General features: G+C 42.2%; 2 protein-coding genes across 4 annotated transcripts in view; both read left to right on the forward strand.

The window, feature by feature from the left end:
- Nucleotides 1-9,101, forward strand: part of ercc6 (excision repair cross-complementation group 6) — a 30,265-nt gene extending 21,164 nt beyond the window's left edge. For all 3 annotated transcript variants that reach the window (XM_085922164.1, XM_085922167.1, XM_085922165.1), the window contains 16 exons: nucleotides 720-851; nucleotides 979-1,137; nucleotides 1,861-1,996; nucleotides 2,175-2,345; nucleotides 2,516-2,692; nucleotides 3,712-3,828; nucleotides 4,285-4,380; nucleotides 5,423-5,641; nucleotides 5,948-6,058; nucleotides 6,338-6,457; nucleotides 6,800-6,894; nucleotides 6,999-7,144; nucleotides 7,221-7,667; nucleotides 7,738-7,906; nucleotides 7,998-8,076; nucleotides 8,269-9,101. In XM_085922164.1, the coding sequence (XP_085778290.1) occupies nucleotides 720-851; nucleotides 979-1,137; nucleotides 1,861-1,996; nucleotides 2,175-2,345; nucleotides 2,516-2,692; nucleotides 3,712-3,828; nucleotides 4,285-4,380; nucleotides 5,423-5,641; nucleotides 5,948-6,058; nucleotides 6,338-6,457; nucleotides 6,800-6,894; nucleotides 6,999-7,144; nucleotides 7,221-7,667; nucleotides 7,738-7,906; nucleotides 7,998-8,076; nucleotides 8,269-8,715 (2,821 nt within the window). In that variant the 3' untranslated portion in view covers nucleotides 8,716-9,101. The remainder of the gene's footprint in view (nucleotides 1-719; nucleotides 852-978; nucleotides 1,138-1,860; nucleotides 1,997-2,174; nucleotides 2,346-2,515; nucleotides 2,693-3,711; nucleotides 3,829-4,284; nucleotides 4,381-5,422; nucleotides 5,642-5,947; nucleotides 6,059-6,337; nucleotides 6,458-6,799; nucleotides 6,895-6,998; nucleotides 7,145-7,220; nucleotides 7,668-7,737; nucleotides 7,907-7,997; nucleotides 8,077-8,268) is intronic.
- Nucleotides 9,102-11,185: 2,084 nt separating this feature from the next.
- Nucleotides 11,186-15,281, forward strand: drgx (dorsal root ganglia homeobox). The gene is made up of 6 exons (XM_085922648.1): nucleotides 11,186-11,243; nucleotides 11,674-11,774; nucleotides 12,591-12,692; nucleotides 14,269-14,441; nucleotides 14,755-14,867; nucleotides 14,944-15,281. The coding sequence occupies exons 1-6, from the start codon at nucleotides 11,186-11,188 to the stop codon at nucleotides 15,279-15,281; spliced, it is 885 nt and encodes a 294-aa protein (XP_085778774.1).
- The last annotated feature ends 1,547 nt before the right edge of the window (nucleotides 15,282-16,828 follow it).

The raw sequence follows: 16,828 nt of genomic DNA on the forward strand, positions 1-16,828 counted from the left end.
CTCACTCCCTCTCATACTCAAATTAGGGGAAGAGCAGCCCTAATGAGATTTCATATTTATAGCCGCCAAATAAATTGTGTTGGCATGTGTCCTTTTTTTTCCGCCCCACACTGATTGGATGTCAGTTGAGCAGCACCGACACGGCATGGCCCGGGCGAGGCCGACCTCGCGAGCGGCGATGTTATTAGGAGCAGTTTGTAGTCGGAAAGGTGGCGACGGGCTCGGTGCAGAGGGGGCAGAAAAGTGTAATTAACTGAACCAATGCTTAGTCTTGACTTAATTAGAGCGCACGGTCTCACAGGGCCAGCTAAAGGAGCAGTTTTGTGGCAGGGTGACAGGACCAGGCCCAAATGAAGATGGATTCTTATCCCCTCCACCTCGCACCTTTCTGGGGAACTCGCACTACTAATTGTCTGTATCAATCTTCATTTGCCGTGTGACGACTCTGCCTCTAACTGCCTTTTTGCTGCAACACTGTTAAACCTTTTTTTCTTTTACATTTACTTGCTTTTTTTTGTGGGCCGTTGAGCTTCCAAATTTTAAGGAACCACTCTTAACAGTTTCCTTCCACTTTTACGGGCTGTCCGTCCATTTATTAGTTCTAAAAGACATTATGAATATGTCTCAGCCATCTCATTATCAAGTTCAGACAAGATCCTTCCTCACAAAGTTACTGCGTTTGTTTTCGGTTTCACCCATGTGTACTTTTTCCCCGCCAGGAGGTGGAAGCGACAGCGTCTTCGAGAAAGGGAGGAGAGGCGGGAAAGAGGTGAGGAGGTGACAGATGACAGCGATGCAGAGTTTGATGAAGGCTTCAAAGTTCCCGGTTTCCTGTGGAAGAAACTTTACAAGTGAGTTTTTTTTGTGGACCCTGCCATGAATGGAAGAATCACCGTCTACCAAATATTAGACTGGTATCATTCATGTACAAAACGAGCAGCATCTGTCATGTCATGGCAAATTTGATTCGTGTGTCAGGTACCAGCAGACGGGAGTGCGCTGGTTGTGGGAGCTCCACTGTCAACAGGCAGGAGGCATCCTGGGAGACGAGATGGGTTTGGGTAAAACCATCCAGATCATCTGCTTCCTGGCTGGACTCAGCTACAGCAAACTGAGGACCCGAGGCTCCAACTACAGGTGCACGTGCACACACAAAGCTTGGCCTGAGACTCGCTGTCTGTATGGTATGAATATTTGATCAGGATGATTTCTGCTTGAGTGTGCTCGTCTGAATTATTTAACGTGTTTCAATTATCGGACTCTTGACTTTGGTCCTGCAGACATCAGAGAATACACTGACACCGTTTGAGTGAGCCTTTTCATGAACACTTAAGAGGAATCTCGGAGTCATGAAATGGCTAGGCAGCGGGAGCGGGGCCATAAATCAAATGTATAATACATGGCATGGCGCAGGGGTGGTGATAATCTGGTTTTACTGCACAAATAACCATTGTGCATTTGGTAGGCGGAGCTTCCCCGTTGGTCAATATTCTGTCTGCTGTAGAAGTCCACAAATTGATTGCTCGCAAACTCAATTATGGTCCAATATCAATAGCTTCCACTGATGCTGAGGTTCATAGCAGGCCATTAGTGGATTTTTCGAGGGTGCGCGTGGATGTTTTCTGTAGATTTTTCACCAGAGCGAATTTGTAAAGTGATCATTTAAGTAAGCATTCTGTTGCCACCTTGACTTTTCTGCCTTACGCAAGCACTTTTCTCCTACTCGCTGGGAATTGCCTTTTATTTCGTTTCATTTGGTTTAGGAATTATGACTTTAATTTGCCAATGAAATTTGCTGATATTTTCTGCACTCGTAAAGTCTTTGTCCCCCGCCCTGCTGATACATACATTTACCTGCAGGTATGCTGGCCTGGGCCCCACCGTCATCGTGTGTCCCGCTACCGTCATGCACCAGTGGGTCAAGGAGTTCCACACCTGGTGGCCACCTTTTAGAGTCGCTGTCCTTCATGAAACGGGATCTTTCAGCAGCAACAAGGTATGTTTTCTTCCTTTGTTTGCGCTTTTCATGGTCCTCCTATGTGAGCTATAAAGTTTTCAATGGAGTCTTTTTCCTCTGGGGGGCACTAGAGCACTATTAGTTCCTGAAAACCACACAGGAAGAGAGATGCTATTTTGTTAGATGTTTTTTTTTTTTTTTTTTTTTGCTGTTGTAGGAAAAGTTGATTCCAGAGATAGCATCATGTCACGGCATCCTGATCACCTCATACTCAGCAGTGAGGAGCTTGCAGGACATCCTGCAACGCTACGACTGGCACTACGTCATCCTGGATGAGGGCCACAAGATCAGAAATCCAAATGCCGGAATCACCACAGCCTGCAAACAGGTGGAGTGTGTGCCGCTGACAGATGTATCGCTAATTGAAACTTGCTTGTTGGCAGTTTTTGCTAAATCGAAAGTTTTTCAAAGTTACATTTTTCGAGTATAATCTGCACACCGATGGCATTCTGATCGCTATCTTTCATTCGAAATGTCTCTCTGTCTTTTTCTCTCTAGTTCCGCACCCCCCACAGATTCATCCTGTCCGGCTCGCCCATGCAGAACAATTTAAAGGAGCTCTGGTCTCTTTTTGATTTTGTCTTTCCTGGGAAATTGGGCACTTTACCTGTCTTCATGGAGCAGTTCTCTGTGCCCATCACCATGGGAGGATACAGCAATGCCTCACCTGTCCAGGTACACACATAGGCCTGACTCACAGTACTTTGTGAGCAGATGGTTTTCATGACGTCATGTAATTCCAAAGACCAGAAAATTTATTTATTATAAGTAAAATACAACTATTAGATGGTGTACACGTATTTCTAGCTTTATTTGCTTTTTGACATAATTTACTCAAGCACTATTTAGATGTTTGTATGTACACGCTGATTTCAAGAGGGGACAAAGGCGCCGAATAACATACTGCAGAGGCACTTTAGATCACCATGTTGGTTTTGTGCACATTTGTGTGAGAGACAGACAGAGAAGCAAGAGTGGAGAACTAAATTGTATCCCGTTGTCATTAGTGTCCACTCGTTAATAACCCACTGACTGAATGGATTTAATTATTTAAGATGGCTATCGATGCTTCTTCCGCTGTCGATAATAAAAACCTTTACTAATTATTAATGTTATTAAACGGTCAGAGAAAGCTACGCTCGGCTACTCGCGCTCGTCTTAAAATTCTCAGAGCGCGTGGGTTGTGTGCGGGGTAAGAGTACATGTGTATAAATGTACATAAAAACATATGGGGCAGGTGGGGCCATGTCTACATGTGGATGTGGGATCCATTACTGAAGCTCCCCATGTGAACCCCTCAGCATCATCTGCCGTCTTCTCTCACCTCGCCTCCACTCCGGCCGATATCCTCGCCGTCTTATTGCCCCCTCCTGCTGTGACGGGCGGTCTTTTTGATCCCTCTGCGTATCCCCCCCCCCCTCTGTCAGTTAATGTGTAAAAAGCTAACTGGCCTTTAGCATAAGGTGGAGAAGGCCACTTTAGTGGTGTGGGGGAGGGTCTCCAGTTGTGTCCCCCCGAGACAGACAGCACTCTGCTCAGTGGTCAATAGTTCAGCAAGCTTGGAGGAGGTGATGGGTGGGGCTTGACAATCCTGCCTCCAGGAAACAACCATGCTGACAGGTGTTACGGCTCTTTCTTAGCTGCCTGTCTGTCTGGTCAGTCTTTAATGAGCCGGGTCAATTGTTGGCCTTCAGGTCCAGACGGCGTTCAAGTGTGCATGCGTGCTGAGAGACACCATCAATCCTTACCTCCTTCGAAGAATGAAGGCCGACGTCAAGGACAACCTTGCCTTACCTGACAAAAACGAGCAGGTATTTCACATCCCACAAAACAATCTCGTTGTTATTTTAATACACTTGATGATTGAAAAAGTTAAGTTGAGGAACCTACCAAACTCGGTGAGCTCAAGGATATAACTTTCTCTATTTGCTAGTAGTTGGTCATTCTCAGGGACCACCCGTGCAACGTTTTATTAATTATTCCATGACTTTGCATGGCCTTTCCAGGTGAAGCCAGCTAATAAAGTCCTGTTAAAGTAAAAGGAGCAAGTATTCATTATGGTGGCCCAGTCTCTGGTCTGTCCTTGAGTCTGATGCCGCTTGACTCCTCAGTTCACTTCAGCTCATTAAGTCGGTCCCCAGGGACGCCGATGGCTTCAAAACACGATTGTACCCCTTTAATTTCTCCCCTCGCATGTGCCACTTCAGCAAGGTGCTTTAAAGAAGATGTTCACCACTCATTACAACTTCTCCCCTCGATCTGCGCAGGTTTTATTTTGCAGGTTAACGCAGGAGCAGCGGCAGGTTTATCAGAGCTTCTTAGACTCCAAAGAGGTCTACCAGATACTCAACAGGGACATGCAGGTGAACAGAGTAACCCAACAGACTTTATGCGTCGGCTCTATTTGATGCACGTTGCATTAAAAAGACAAGGCGGCGCGCTTGCGGTCGGCGAAATGACTTCCAGGAACACAACAAGCCTTATTCATTATTTAACCCGCTCAACTAATGAATTTAGTTCATCACTTAAAGCCATATCCGGGATTTTTTTTTAAGGTTAGAGACTCGGGATGAAATGATTCTTTTTGTAAACATATATTTTGGTCAGCTCCATAACAAGCTTACTTTAGTCGTCTTTAAAGACGTGGAGGTTGTGCAGATGCTGTTCTCACAATAGCCAGACCCTTGAGAGAATTTCAAGCCATTTATCACCACTAACCAAATGGACGTGGTTGGAGAGCCGAGGGTGACCACAGCAGATTGCACGCACACACATATTCAGTGGTCATTCCCGAGTCCATTAACCACCATTACTAATGCAGTGACCGCTGTGCCTTCATCAAAAAACATGGCCTTAATTGTCCGTAAATAAGTTATGCAACTCATCCCTCTATGCGTTTATCTGTTTAAAGGAACAGCGCCGTGAAGATGACGACAATGTTTACGCCAATTTTTCATTATTTAACATCTTTCACAAGATTCAATGAGCTTTCAACGATGCCAATGAAAGAGATAAACAAAATAATCCAAGTGGTTCAAAAAAATAAGATAAATATAAATTCTTAAATCAAATGCTGTAATTTCTCGGAGGTCGTCCCTCTAATAGACACCAAGCTCCAATTAGTTGTTAGTCGGCTTAAGACAGATAAATGCCTTCCTGTTTCCATCAGGAAAAAATATAATAACTAATAAGTGTAATTACCTCAGATCATTGTGTTATTCACAAGTTGATATTAAATCGTTTTATGCTCAGCCCATTAGCCCTCTGTTGCTAACGGAACAGAAGCATCAAAACACGTAAATGATCTCTCAGATGAATTAAGGTGGCGATACATGTGTGTGTGTGTTCATGTTTTATGTTTCAGAATGGACAACAGCATGATAGAACATTGTTGGTTCTCTTCAGGTTTTCTCAGGCTTGATAGCTCTGCGTAAACTGTGCAACCACCCGGACCTTTTCTCTGGCGGCCCGCGGTTGCTGAGGGGGGTTCCCGAAGAGGCGCTGACAGAAGAGGAGCACTTCGGCTATTGGAAACGCTCGGGCAAACTGATCGTGGTGGACTCTCTGTTGCGTTTGTGGTTTAAGCAGGGTCACAGAGTTCTGCTCTTCTCGCAGTCGCGACAGGTGATCACCTTTTTATTTTATTTTTTGGAAAACAAGCGTATACAATTTGACACCATTTGTCTCCTCGGCCAATGAATGCGGTTGTCGAATTTATGAGAGCGCGAATGAGAGGAAGAATGTGAGGCATCTGTTGTCATAGTCGATACCAATGAGATTAGACCTCAGACGGAACCTGAGACCCTCCCTGTCGGTATCTGTGTCCATGTAATATTAATCTGCTTTAATCCTTTTAGGCCTAATCCACCCCACCCCCTTCTCCTCCCTCCTATCTTTCACACGCTCAACTCACGCTCTCTTCTCGTGCAGATGCTGGACATCTTGGAAGTGTTTGTGACACAGAACCACTACACATACCTGAAAATGGACGGCACGACCACCATAGCTTCCAGACAGCCGCTTATCGCCCGCTTCAACGAGGTACACATTAGTCATCCCTAATGGCTCCCAGTGTTTCCTATGAAAATCCCCTCCTGAGGGACAAAAAGGCTTCCGAGGAACCGTGCTCACCCTGAGGTGGAGACACTAATTGATGGCAAGCTGTTGTTCATCTGGATGCTCTTTACTGCTCAACTCCACATACGCGAATACATTGGTTGAGCAAACTGTTTTATAGCCATTTGTCCTCTGTCAAATTGCTTCACGAATTGTCAATATCACATTTAACATGATTTTTTTATTTTGACTTTGTCTTCCCAGGACAAATCTATATTTGTCTTCTTGTTGACAACTAAAGTGGGAGGTCTGGGAGTCAATTTGACTGGAGCCAATAGAGTCATCATCTATGACCCAGACTGGAACCCGAGTACTGACACTCAGGTTTGTCACTGTCTCGGCGTAAATACAAACATAGAACTTTATAGTTGAATGGTCATTACCTCAATGGACCTCTGAAGTTACGAAATTTAAATTCAATGTCCTCTCAACATTGGATTAAATTTTCACTCTTTGCTTTTTCTTTGGCTTTACTAGATACTTATTTCAAAAGAATAATTTGAGAAGACATTAAAAGTGGAAAAATCTACACTCTTAAGTTACCAAGTTGTTGGTTTATTATTTTATTATCTCTTGACAAAATTTGGAACTATTAAAGGCACAAAAAATGATCCAGTTAAGTCAATCAAATCGATTATGTGTGCATGTTTGTGCGCTCCACAACAGGCGAGGGAGCGGGCCTGGAGAATCGGTCAGAAGCAGCAGGTAACCGTCTACAGGCTCCTCACCGCAGGCACCATTGAAGAAAAAATATACCACAGGTTAGAACCTGCCATTGTTTTCGATGCCATTGTCTTGGTTGTAGTTTTGGATTTGTGCAATCAAACACACTCGAATCTAACATTTCTCTGTGTGTACCATTCAGGCAAATTTTTAAACAGTTTCTGACCAACCGTGTCCTGAAGGACCCCAAACAACGCCGTTTCTTCAAGTCGAATGACATGTTTGAACTTTTCACATTAGCTGACCCAGATGAAAAGCAGGGCACAGAGACCAGTGCAATATTTGCCGGTATGCATGATTTTTGTGGTGCGCCACCTAAAGGACACACTCCCTCAACACGTTTTCTCCCCTGCATTCCTTTCAGGTACCGGCTCCGATGTCAAGGCACCTAAAAAAACTGAAAGAATGCACCATACTAAACACTCCAAATCCCAGCAAATTGAAATAAATCCAAATAATAGACATTCCTTATTAAACAGTTCTGATTCTACATGTCAGAAATTATCTCAGGGACTAATAAATGGTACAGTGGGTGCTCAAAACAAGCTCAATGGCATGGATGCAGATCCGCATTTATCACGTGGCAAACTAAAGAACGGCACGGGCCTGAAGCGTAGAGAGAAGAGGAAACACTGCGACTCCAGCAAAATGGAAAGGCGTAAAAGTAAGAAGCATAAACGTGAAAAAGACGCTCGCTTCGAGGGCCAGCGCATCTCGCACTTAGTGAAGAAAAGAGAGTACAAGAGGACGGACGCTGAAGATGGGAAAAAATCGGACGATTACGTCTTGTCGAAGCTCTTCAAAAAATCTGGTACAAACTTGATTTGACAAGTCTCTGGCTTTTTTTCGTACAAAGGTTTATTACGCTTTTGTCGTCTCAGGAATCCACAGCGTGATGCAGCACGACGCCATCATCGAGTCCTCTAATCCAGATTACGTCCTGGTGGAGGCCGAAGCCGACAAGGTGGCCAAAGATGCCCTCAAAGCTCTTAAAGTTTCTCGCCAGCATTGTAGGCTGGCCCTCAGTCGAACCCCCCCGCCGCCCCCTCGGTACGGACCCTCAACGGGGCATTGTGGCATCCGCACGCTTGCTCGTTACGACCTACTCAGCTCACTTTGCTGTCCCGCCTTTGCTCTGCAGGAAACGCTTCGGACAAAAGAAGAATTCTCTCCTGATCGGACCATCTGTGCCCACGCTCCCCAATTTGAACAAATGCAAGGTAACTGCAGTGTAGGGTCATATTTTGGGTCCAGATTATTGTACTTTTAGGCCGGTATTGAATCTTAAGACCTTACGTAAGACCTGTTTTGAAGGGTGATGTCAGAAGCGTTGAAACTAAAATGTCAAATTCACCAATTGTCGCCTTAGTAAGGGTTTATTGTATTTTACAACGTGTGTGTTTCTCTGTTAGGATGCTGCTATCGTAACAAAGACAAATTTAAAGAAGCCAGATGCAGGGGCTCATTTCAGCGGAGAGGTAGCTGAAATTGATTCTAGCGCAACCCCTCTGTCCTCGTCCGCCCTCCTGGACCGCATGAGAGAGCGCAACCACCTCAGCCTTCCCTCCGGCAGCCAAAGAGAAGAAGAAGATGACGCAGAAGAGGACGGCGCCGGCACCTCACGCTCCTCCGCTCCGAGCACAGAGCACGACGAGCTGCTGACGGACCTGCGCAACTTTGTGGCCTTCCAGGGCCAAGTGGACGGGCAGGCCAGTACGCAGGAAGTACTGGAGTACTTCAAACCCAGACTGAGCGTCAAGCAGGCGCCCGTCTTCCGAGAACTGCTCAGGAGCATCTGCGACTTCCAGCGGAGGTCTGGACAAGAGGGCCTGTGGAGGCTCAAGGAGAACTTTCGTTGAAAGTCCAGACAACCGCAACCTCCTCAGATATTTCCAGACTGTGGAACTTCTAAGGGTGAACATAGTGTACTTTTGTATTGTCATTTTTTTTTTAACTCTGTCATACCTCAATGTGATCCACTTTTTTTATCACAGACTTTTTCTATGGAATTTGGCATGCAACAAACAAGTAAGACATAATCTCAGACAGTTGTTGTTGACTCCGGTGCTTGTTTGTGACTATTCTTTCATTTATTTATCTGCGGGTTTCTACTTGAATTTCTACTTTTGACACAGTCCGTTTACTCGTGCGTTACAGTCGTTACCTCAAATTTTCTGAATATTGGTGAAAATATGCTATTCGAGTCAAGTGTCAAGATTTTGTAAAGAAATGGAATGTGCAATAATAAAACTTTTAAACAAGATGTCTTAATTTGCTCATGGTTTTTATTTTTACTGTATGGTTGAACACAACCGAGTGATTCCCAAATGTAAACATTCTTGAAAGAAAAGATAAGTAAAACTTATCTGAAAAGGATTGTTTGCACCCTTGTTTGGTAAACTTGTTTTTCTTTACTGAAAATATTCTTATAACTTGGCCAATTATGGCTTTAAGAAAATTTACAGGTTTGGTTGATCTCAGTTTGACTAATGAACTGCTCATTTTGTTCTAAGGTTGACATTTTTTTCCCCTCTGCCATCAGTTTTACCATATTCATCACATTTAAAAGAAATCTCTGCCAGAATATCAGAATATACTGTTGGGCACTGCTTTGGGGGATTTGAAGTCCCACTGAAGTATATTAATACTTTGAAGTACATTTTCCTACATAGTACTCCAATGTAGTCCTTTGTCTTACATGCATATAAGAATCACTTACTGGTATTCTTTTGCATTTTTAGTGGTTCTAAATAGTACTGACTAGACCTATTCATCCAAAGGTTCCATAAAGCACCAAAACAAACCAAGTTCTTGAGTTGTGAAGAGCTAGTAATGAAAGCCTACAGTGCATATGCGTCCTGCAACCTATATTGCTTTTCATTTTTTTGGCACAGCAGGAGGTTCAGGCAATATTTCACACTTTTTAATTAGAATTTATGAAGAAAGACAGACCTTAAGCATTTTAACTTTCCGTTTGAATACTTGTTTATGTTTTGTATGCAGCGAAATATTTTTTTTTTCTTTAAAGGAGCGCGAGTGGGATGAGCTCCACATTCACTTGAGGCCTCCTCAAATCTTCCCGAGCAAATATTGGGCTAAAGTTATTTGATTTCAATTTTCTGCACGCACCTCGCCATGCAGGTCATAATAACAACTTTATTTTCAGCAGTGCATAAATTAATTACGCGCATTTAATAACTAAAATATCATTATATTCCCCCTTTAATAACATAAACGCCGCACGCCGGGGAAAGCCTTAATAGCGCGGGGCCGTGTAACTGGCCATTATCCGCCTGTAATGATATTACAGAACCAATTACGCGCCATTAGAAGGGATTTGGTGCACTTTATGTGCTTTGCGTTCCTCTTGGAAATTTCTGCAGCCTCATTTTGCGCGCTCCTCGCAAAAGGCGCGCGGGCGTCGTCCCGCATGTGCTTTAAAACTAATTGAAAGGCTCCCGCAGCACGTCATTCATCTCGGCCCGCCTAATAAATCGCGGGACCCCTTGCTGTGAACAAAATCAAAAATTTGGCCTTGCGAGTGTTGCGGAAGCGCAAGCCCTAGTAAAGTGGACCCTTAACACACCCCCGATGTGCAATTAACACCCCAAAAAAAACTCGCTGCTTTTTTTTTTCTTTTTTAATATATGAAAGAAATCAAAATAAGTTCCGTTGGCATGTGCGCGTGTTTATGGTTTGGGAATAAGCGTGTTCTGCACTTTGGCTCTGGTGCGCACACGCACGCACACACACACACACAAGGAGCGGCGAGCGAGACAAACATAATCCGATTAGGGGCAATTAGCCGTGAGATTGTGCGACACCATCTGAAAGCCTTTTAGGGGTCTGCTAACCTCGGCCCGTGGGCCATAGGCGGCCCACCAAGCAAGTCTAAAAGAAAAAAAAAACTATTACTAAAACACACAAATGCTCATCATTTATAATAACAATTTGTTTTTATTATCTCTCCTTATTTTAGTACACCCCCGAGAATTTTCAACATCCCGAAAAATGTGACATCTGGACACTCCCAGAGGTGTGTGTGTTTGTGTTCATTAGTGGGTGTGCGCGTGTGTGTCAGAGAAGGAGACAGAGGCGGAGGTGGGGGGGGGGGGCAAGTGGACCCTCCCAGTCAGAGTCAAAGCTTTCTTCCCACCAGAGCATCTCCCTCTCTTTTACGCACGCACACACACAGAGAGACAGCAGTTTTGAGAGGATGCTCCTGCAGCGCACTTGGCAACTTTGACGTCTATGCTTTGTGTGTTGCGAGCGCAGGGAGGATTTTTTTTTTTTTTGCTCGCCTGATTGTCAAGTGAAACTCTTGGCAGGATGTTTTACTTCCACTGTCCTCCTCAACTCGATGCTGAGTGTTGTCGCTCGAATACATGTAAGAACTTGTGCATGCTTTTAAAAAAAAAATCATTTCTATGTCTGTCTCTGAGTAGATGTTTAGTGCACTGATGTGACTTTATGTGCATTTGACTGTACGTTTTTTTTTGCATGGTTTGTGCTCCAAGTAGATTTTACACTTTAATGTTGGTGCTTGGGGCCCCTGGGGGCAGCTTTCTTCATGGGGCGGGGGTTCTTCCACAGGGACAGATGTTGCTTGGCTGTCATAAAAGTCATCGGTGGCACCCAAACAATATCAATGTTTCATCTTAAAGGCCAAAGTCAAGATATTATTTTATTGTTTATTTTTGACTCGGATTTCTTTACCCAAAAGAAAATTGAGTATAGATGAGGAACCTCTCGTGATATTGATGTTTTAATTTACAAAATTTAAAACAAAGTGAATAAATGTCAAATGTACTTTTCAGTGAATTCGAGCACTTTTTCCAACCACGCCCCAGCTGACTTTGATGATGGCTTCCTGCGTAGGAAACAACGAAGGAATAGGACCACGTTCACTTTGCAACAGGTAGGCTACATTATTATTCCACATTTTGAACAGTGTATAGTCATCTGATTTAGGAAAACCCACAAAAACATCTGAAAATGTGTACAAATATACTATTTTCTCAACATGAAATTCCAAACTTGCTGTTTATTTGATATAAAGTAGTTTGTTATTTCATTATTTGTTTCATTATTTATTTTTATTTGATTGAAATACGTTTTTGCGTTACTTTTGTTTGTTTGATTCACCTTGTTGCTGGTGTGTGTTGTGTTTTCACAATTGTTTACATTGATCTTAAAAATGAAAATCCTGAAAAAATACACACACACATATATATATATATATATATATATATATATATATATATATATATATATATATATATATATATATATATATATATATATATATATATATATAACATTAATTATTCCAAACTTGTCAAAAAGTTGCTTTTTATGTGTAAAGTCAACTCGGGGCACTTGTAATTGGAAGTAAAATGCTACATTATCTTAAAAAGAAGTTGCATAAAAACTTTCAAATGACTTTATATGACCATTATGTATTTATACTATATGTATTATATGTCTATATATTTTTGTGAGTGTGTGTGCGTGTGTGTGTTTGTCGATTATATTCATTTTTATTATGTATAATATCAGAACCTTGTTAAATATTGATTAAAAACAATAATCCATAGGAATCAATTCAAAATACTATTCAAAATAATATGTACCATATTGTCATGTATTTATTTGCATTTACTTATTATTCTTAGTATCTTTTTATTTTAAAAAAAGTATTTAAATAATTTACTGTTTGTGTATTCACGTGTAGCTGGAAGCCTTGGAGGCGGTCTTTGCACAGACTCACTACCCAGATGTGTTCACGCGCGAGGAGCTGGCCATGAAGATCAACTTGACCGAGGCCAGGGTGCAGGTGAGTCTCGGCCTTTATTGCATAATTAGCCACACTTTAATGCAATAACATTTATTCATCATACATAATGAGCAGCCTTAATGTCACTCTGTAATTTGTCAATTTTCAAGGCAAACGTCATCACGTAATAATGATCACGTTACGTCACTTCCTGCTTTTTGCACGTAATTATGAGGAACATAATGGTTGGGGTCATCCCATATAGCTTCAGGACCGATAATGGAATCCAGCATTGTAAATCAGGAAGCGTCAACAAATTATTCCCCCTAATCCGATTATCACATTGCTATTATTCAATCTGTGTGAGCAGGGATATTAAAGTTGCATTATTATTAGAAAATAAATGTCATTTCTGTTGCAGTGTTGTCCCCCATCTCTCCTTCCATCCTCCCTCCCATTTTTTTGTAGAGTGTCAATGGGTCTCCCCCGCATTAAGAGCACCCTGCAAATGGAGATGAATGGAGCAATTATAGGCCATTGAGAGAGCGAGGGCGGGGGGGTGGTTGGCGTTTGGGGGGGGGGGGCTTGACTTGTAGCAGGAAGGTGCAGGGGTGAGATAAGTCCGTCGGCTGCATTGTTGTCCCGTCTGCATGTTTGCTCGGCCTTGTTGACATGACACAATGGAGAGGTAACCTCCATTCATTGGCACGGCATGATTAATGCTGGCTCAAATGTGCTCCTAATCGAATGTGATGTTGTCAAACAATCCCTAAATGGGCAAATAAACGACTTCATGGCCGCCTCTCTCGGGCTGCACAACTGTCAGTGGGAAGTCATTAAAATATGATAATGAAAAATGGCTCAATTAAATGTTCTTATAGGCTCTGACCTTCATTGGATTAAGACGCTGCCATGACTTGTTCTCACACATGCTTGCTACAACTTTTACACCTTGACTGTACATGCTACAACTTGACATTTATGATGTATGTGACACACTATACTCATACAGCTACTACCAAAAAAATGACATATTTGACATAAAATTTGAAATGCATTTGTTAAACATACAAAATCAGTTTGCTAACTCTATGTTGCAAGGTGAAGGTCCACCATGTGCTTATCAGATGCGAATTATTCGCCAGAAATGTCCACCCTGTCATTATCATTGTTACATAATATTTACTATATTTAACAGACACTAAATTGCTTAAATTTGACACGCATGACTCAATAACTTTTATTTGATTTACTCACATACCACACTAAATGATATTATACAATATACTATATATTCGTCACAGTATAGCATTTAACATGCTCACATTCTAAACTATATCAATCATATTTGGCATAGTACACAACATTACGTACTTGTGACAGACTACTACCAACTCACGTTATATTTATAGTATACTTTGATTCAGAAACCCCTTAGCATATAATGCTTTCGACTAGTAGTATTCATGGTTAGATAGTGATTGAATAATTAATTTATGAATTAATGGACTAGGGTTTTAGTATTTATTTCAATTTTTTTATTGGTGTGTTCCTGTGGTCTAATGTCTAACAAACCATAGGTTCAGTCGTTGAAATGTTTGCATGATCTTTTTTTTTTTGATTTGCATCACTGCAGGTTTGGTTTCAAAACCGCCGGGCCAAGTGGAGGAAAACGGAACGAGGCGGCGCGGATTCGGAAGGAGGCAAAGAGCAACTGAGCGAGGCCGCTCCTCCAGCACGCGGCATCAATTCTCAGTCGCCGGTGGAGCCGAGCCGGAAACATAAAGAACCTCTAGACATGCAGCAGAGGTGGGATCAAAACACGATACCAAAAGCTTATTGTTTCATTTAAGCACAAAACAATAGCATTTTTGTTTAATATTCATACTTTCTATAATGGTGACTTAATAGTGGTGGTATTAATAGGTGGACTGAGTTGGTCTGTACTGAGAAAATCAGATACCAAAGACCACTGCAACTAGAAAAACAATGCTTGAAGGATGAATTTAAACTCACATTTCACATTAATAATGACTAAATACCACTTTAAAATAAATAAATAAAGCAATTCAACATGCAAGTATATGTTACCTGGAGCTTCAAGCGTCTTTGTTTTGCTCAGTATGAACAGGCCGGTGGGTCCCGGTGGTCCCTTCTTCCCATCGTGTCTACCAGGGACCCTCCTCAACTCCGCCACTTATGCTCAGGCCCTCTCTCAGGTGGCCACTTTGAAAGGTGATCCTCATCTCTACACGGAGAATGATGATTCTTACCGTCACCATTTTACAATGTCGAATGTGTTGCCTTTCAGGTAACGCTTTGTGTTCCTGCTGCGTCTCGGACCCTATGGGCTTGTCCTTCCTGCCTCCCTATGGTTGCCAAGGCAACCGCACAGCCAGCGTAGCCGCCCTCCGCATGAAGGCCCGCGAGCACTCTGAGGCCGTGCTGCAGTCGGCAAACCTGCTCGGCGGCACCGCCACCTCGTCTGGGCCGGGCATGGTGAGGCCCCCCGCGGGCGTTCCTACCCAGGCGGAAGCGGGAGGGACGAGAGGCGGGGATGCCTCCAGCCCTAACCTGACCTCAAAGGTGCTTGGGGGCGGCCCTGAGAAGCAACCTCACTGCTCCAAAGACGGCGTGGAGAAGAAGTGAGCATGTGGACTCTTGTGTGACACTGAGGGCTCGTCGAAGCACAACAATGGAGTGAGCACGAGATTTATTTTATTTATTTGACTGTTTTGAATTGTTATTACTGTTAATGGGGGACTTGACCTCACAAAAGCACACATTTGGATCTGTTTTTCTGCACTCTTTGATGGACAAATGTAGTTAAATCCAATATGATTCATACACTGGACACATTTTAAGTTGAAATGTTAGTGCTGTAAATTATATGAAAAGCAGTAAAAGTTTGTTACATTGATTATTTTCATTCATTTTTCCATTTTGACATGTCCAAAATTATTCAGACCCTTTTAAGAATCAGATTTACACTCCCAATTTTTTTTTCCATTGTCATTACTAGCACAATTGGTTATTTTGATAATATAATTATTAATTAATTATGAATATAATTATTTATAATACTTACTTATTGTATTAATTATTTTTAAATTATTGACAAAGTTCATTTTGGACTAGACTGAACAATAAAACAAAACAAAAACATCCTACACTCTTTTAATATTTGTTATTGTTATCATTTCCAGGAAACAAATACATCACTAATATCTAAATGAACAAAATGCACGCATGTATGAATCATTTGGAGTTTAACTGTGCAGTAGATATTAAAAAAAGTCTACACACCCCTCCCTGTTGAAATGCAATTTTGTTTTTGTGATATAAAAGAACAGACAGGATGAATCATTTTAGAACCTTTTCTAAATCCACTATATGCATGACATGTACCTTATACAACTCAATTGTTTTTTTTTTCAAGAGGAAGAAAATAACTGGGAAGATGTGCTTGCATAAGTGTGCACACCCTGTTCTAACTGGGGATGTGCTTGTGTTCAGAATTAACAATCATAGTCAAAGTCATTTGAACAGGGGTGTGTAGACTTTTTCTATCAGCCCTGTGTGTTACTCCCAGTAATACCTAATGGATAATGTGAATATGTCACTTCGGTGGGCTATGCTTACTTATTGTGAATGTTGATGCATGTAAAGAGTAACCTAATGGCAGTGCTCTGCTGCATTTGTTTTTTCTGTGTTTCCACAAATCAATCATCGTTGATCTTGAAGTGAAAGTGCACTTTAATCTAATCATATAAAATCAGCCATCATCAGTGGAAGTGTGTGCGTGTTCTAGTCGAGGGGAGTGAAAAGCAGCCAGGATGTTTCTCTTTTGTTAGCACGATTACCGACAGACAGCGAACACAGCGCCGCTGCTGTCGTGACATGTTCTTTAAAACAATTAAACATGTAGTCACTCATGTTGCTCTCGCTGCAGCCATCTGTTCTTATCCATTATTTAGCAGCTCCTCTTTAAAGCCAGGAGAGCATCGCACTGATGTTTATCATTCATTTACTTTGAGGAATCTTCTTCTTGCCTCTTAATAAAGCCCATTAAATGTGATCATCTCGGTGTATTTGTGGTCCATTTGAAGAAGATGACGTCTCATCACAGCCAGTATATACTGTATTAATTAATATTATTATTTGATCACTTCCTCCCTCCAAGTGATGCAACATCA

Source organism: Syngnathus leptorhynchus, chromosome 10, assembly GCF_054491065.1.
Source record: "Syngnathus leptorhynchus isolate UIUO chromosome 10, UIUO_Slep, whole genome shotgun sequence".
In the NCBI taxonomy this organism is placed as follows: Eukaryota; Metazoa; Chordata; class Actinopteri; order Syngnathiformes; family Syngnathidae; genus Syngnathus; species Syngnathus leptorhynchus.

Excerpts from the sequence above, each read along its gene's own strand:
- drgx (XM_085922648.1), top strand. The coding sequence starts at position 11,186 with ATGTTTTACTTCCACTGTCCTCCTCAACTCGATGCTGAGTGTTGTCGC. Across the intron at positions 11,775-12,590 it reads CCACGTTCACTTTGCAACAG|CTGGAAGCCTTGGAGGCGGT; the intron begins GTAGGCTACATT and ends ATTCACGTGTAG. Across the intron at positions 14,868-14,943 it reads TCAGGTGGCCACTTTGAAAG|GTAACGCTTTGTGTTCCTGC; the intron begins GTGATCCTCATC and ends GTTGCCTTTCAG.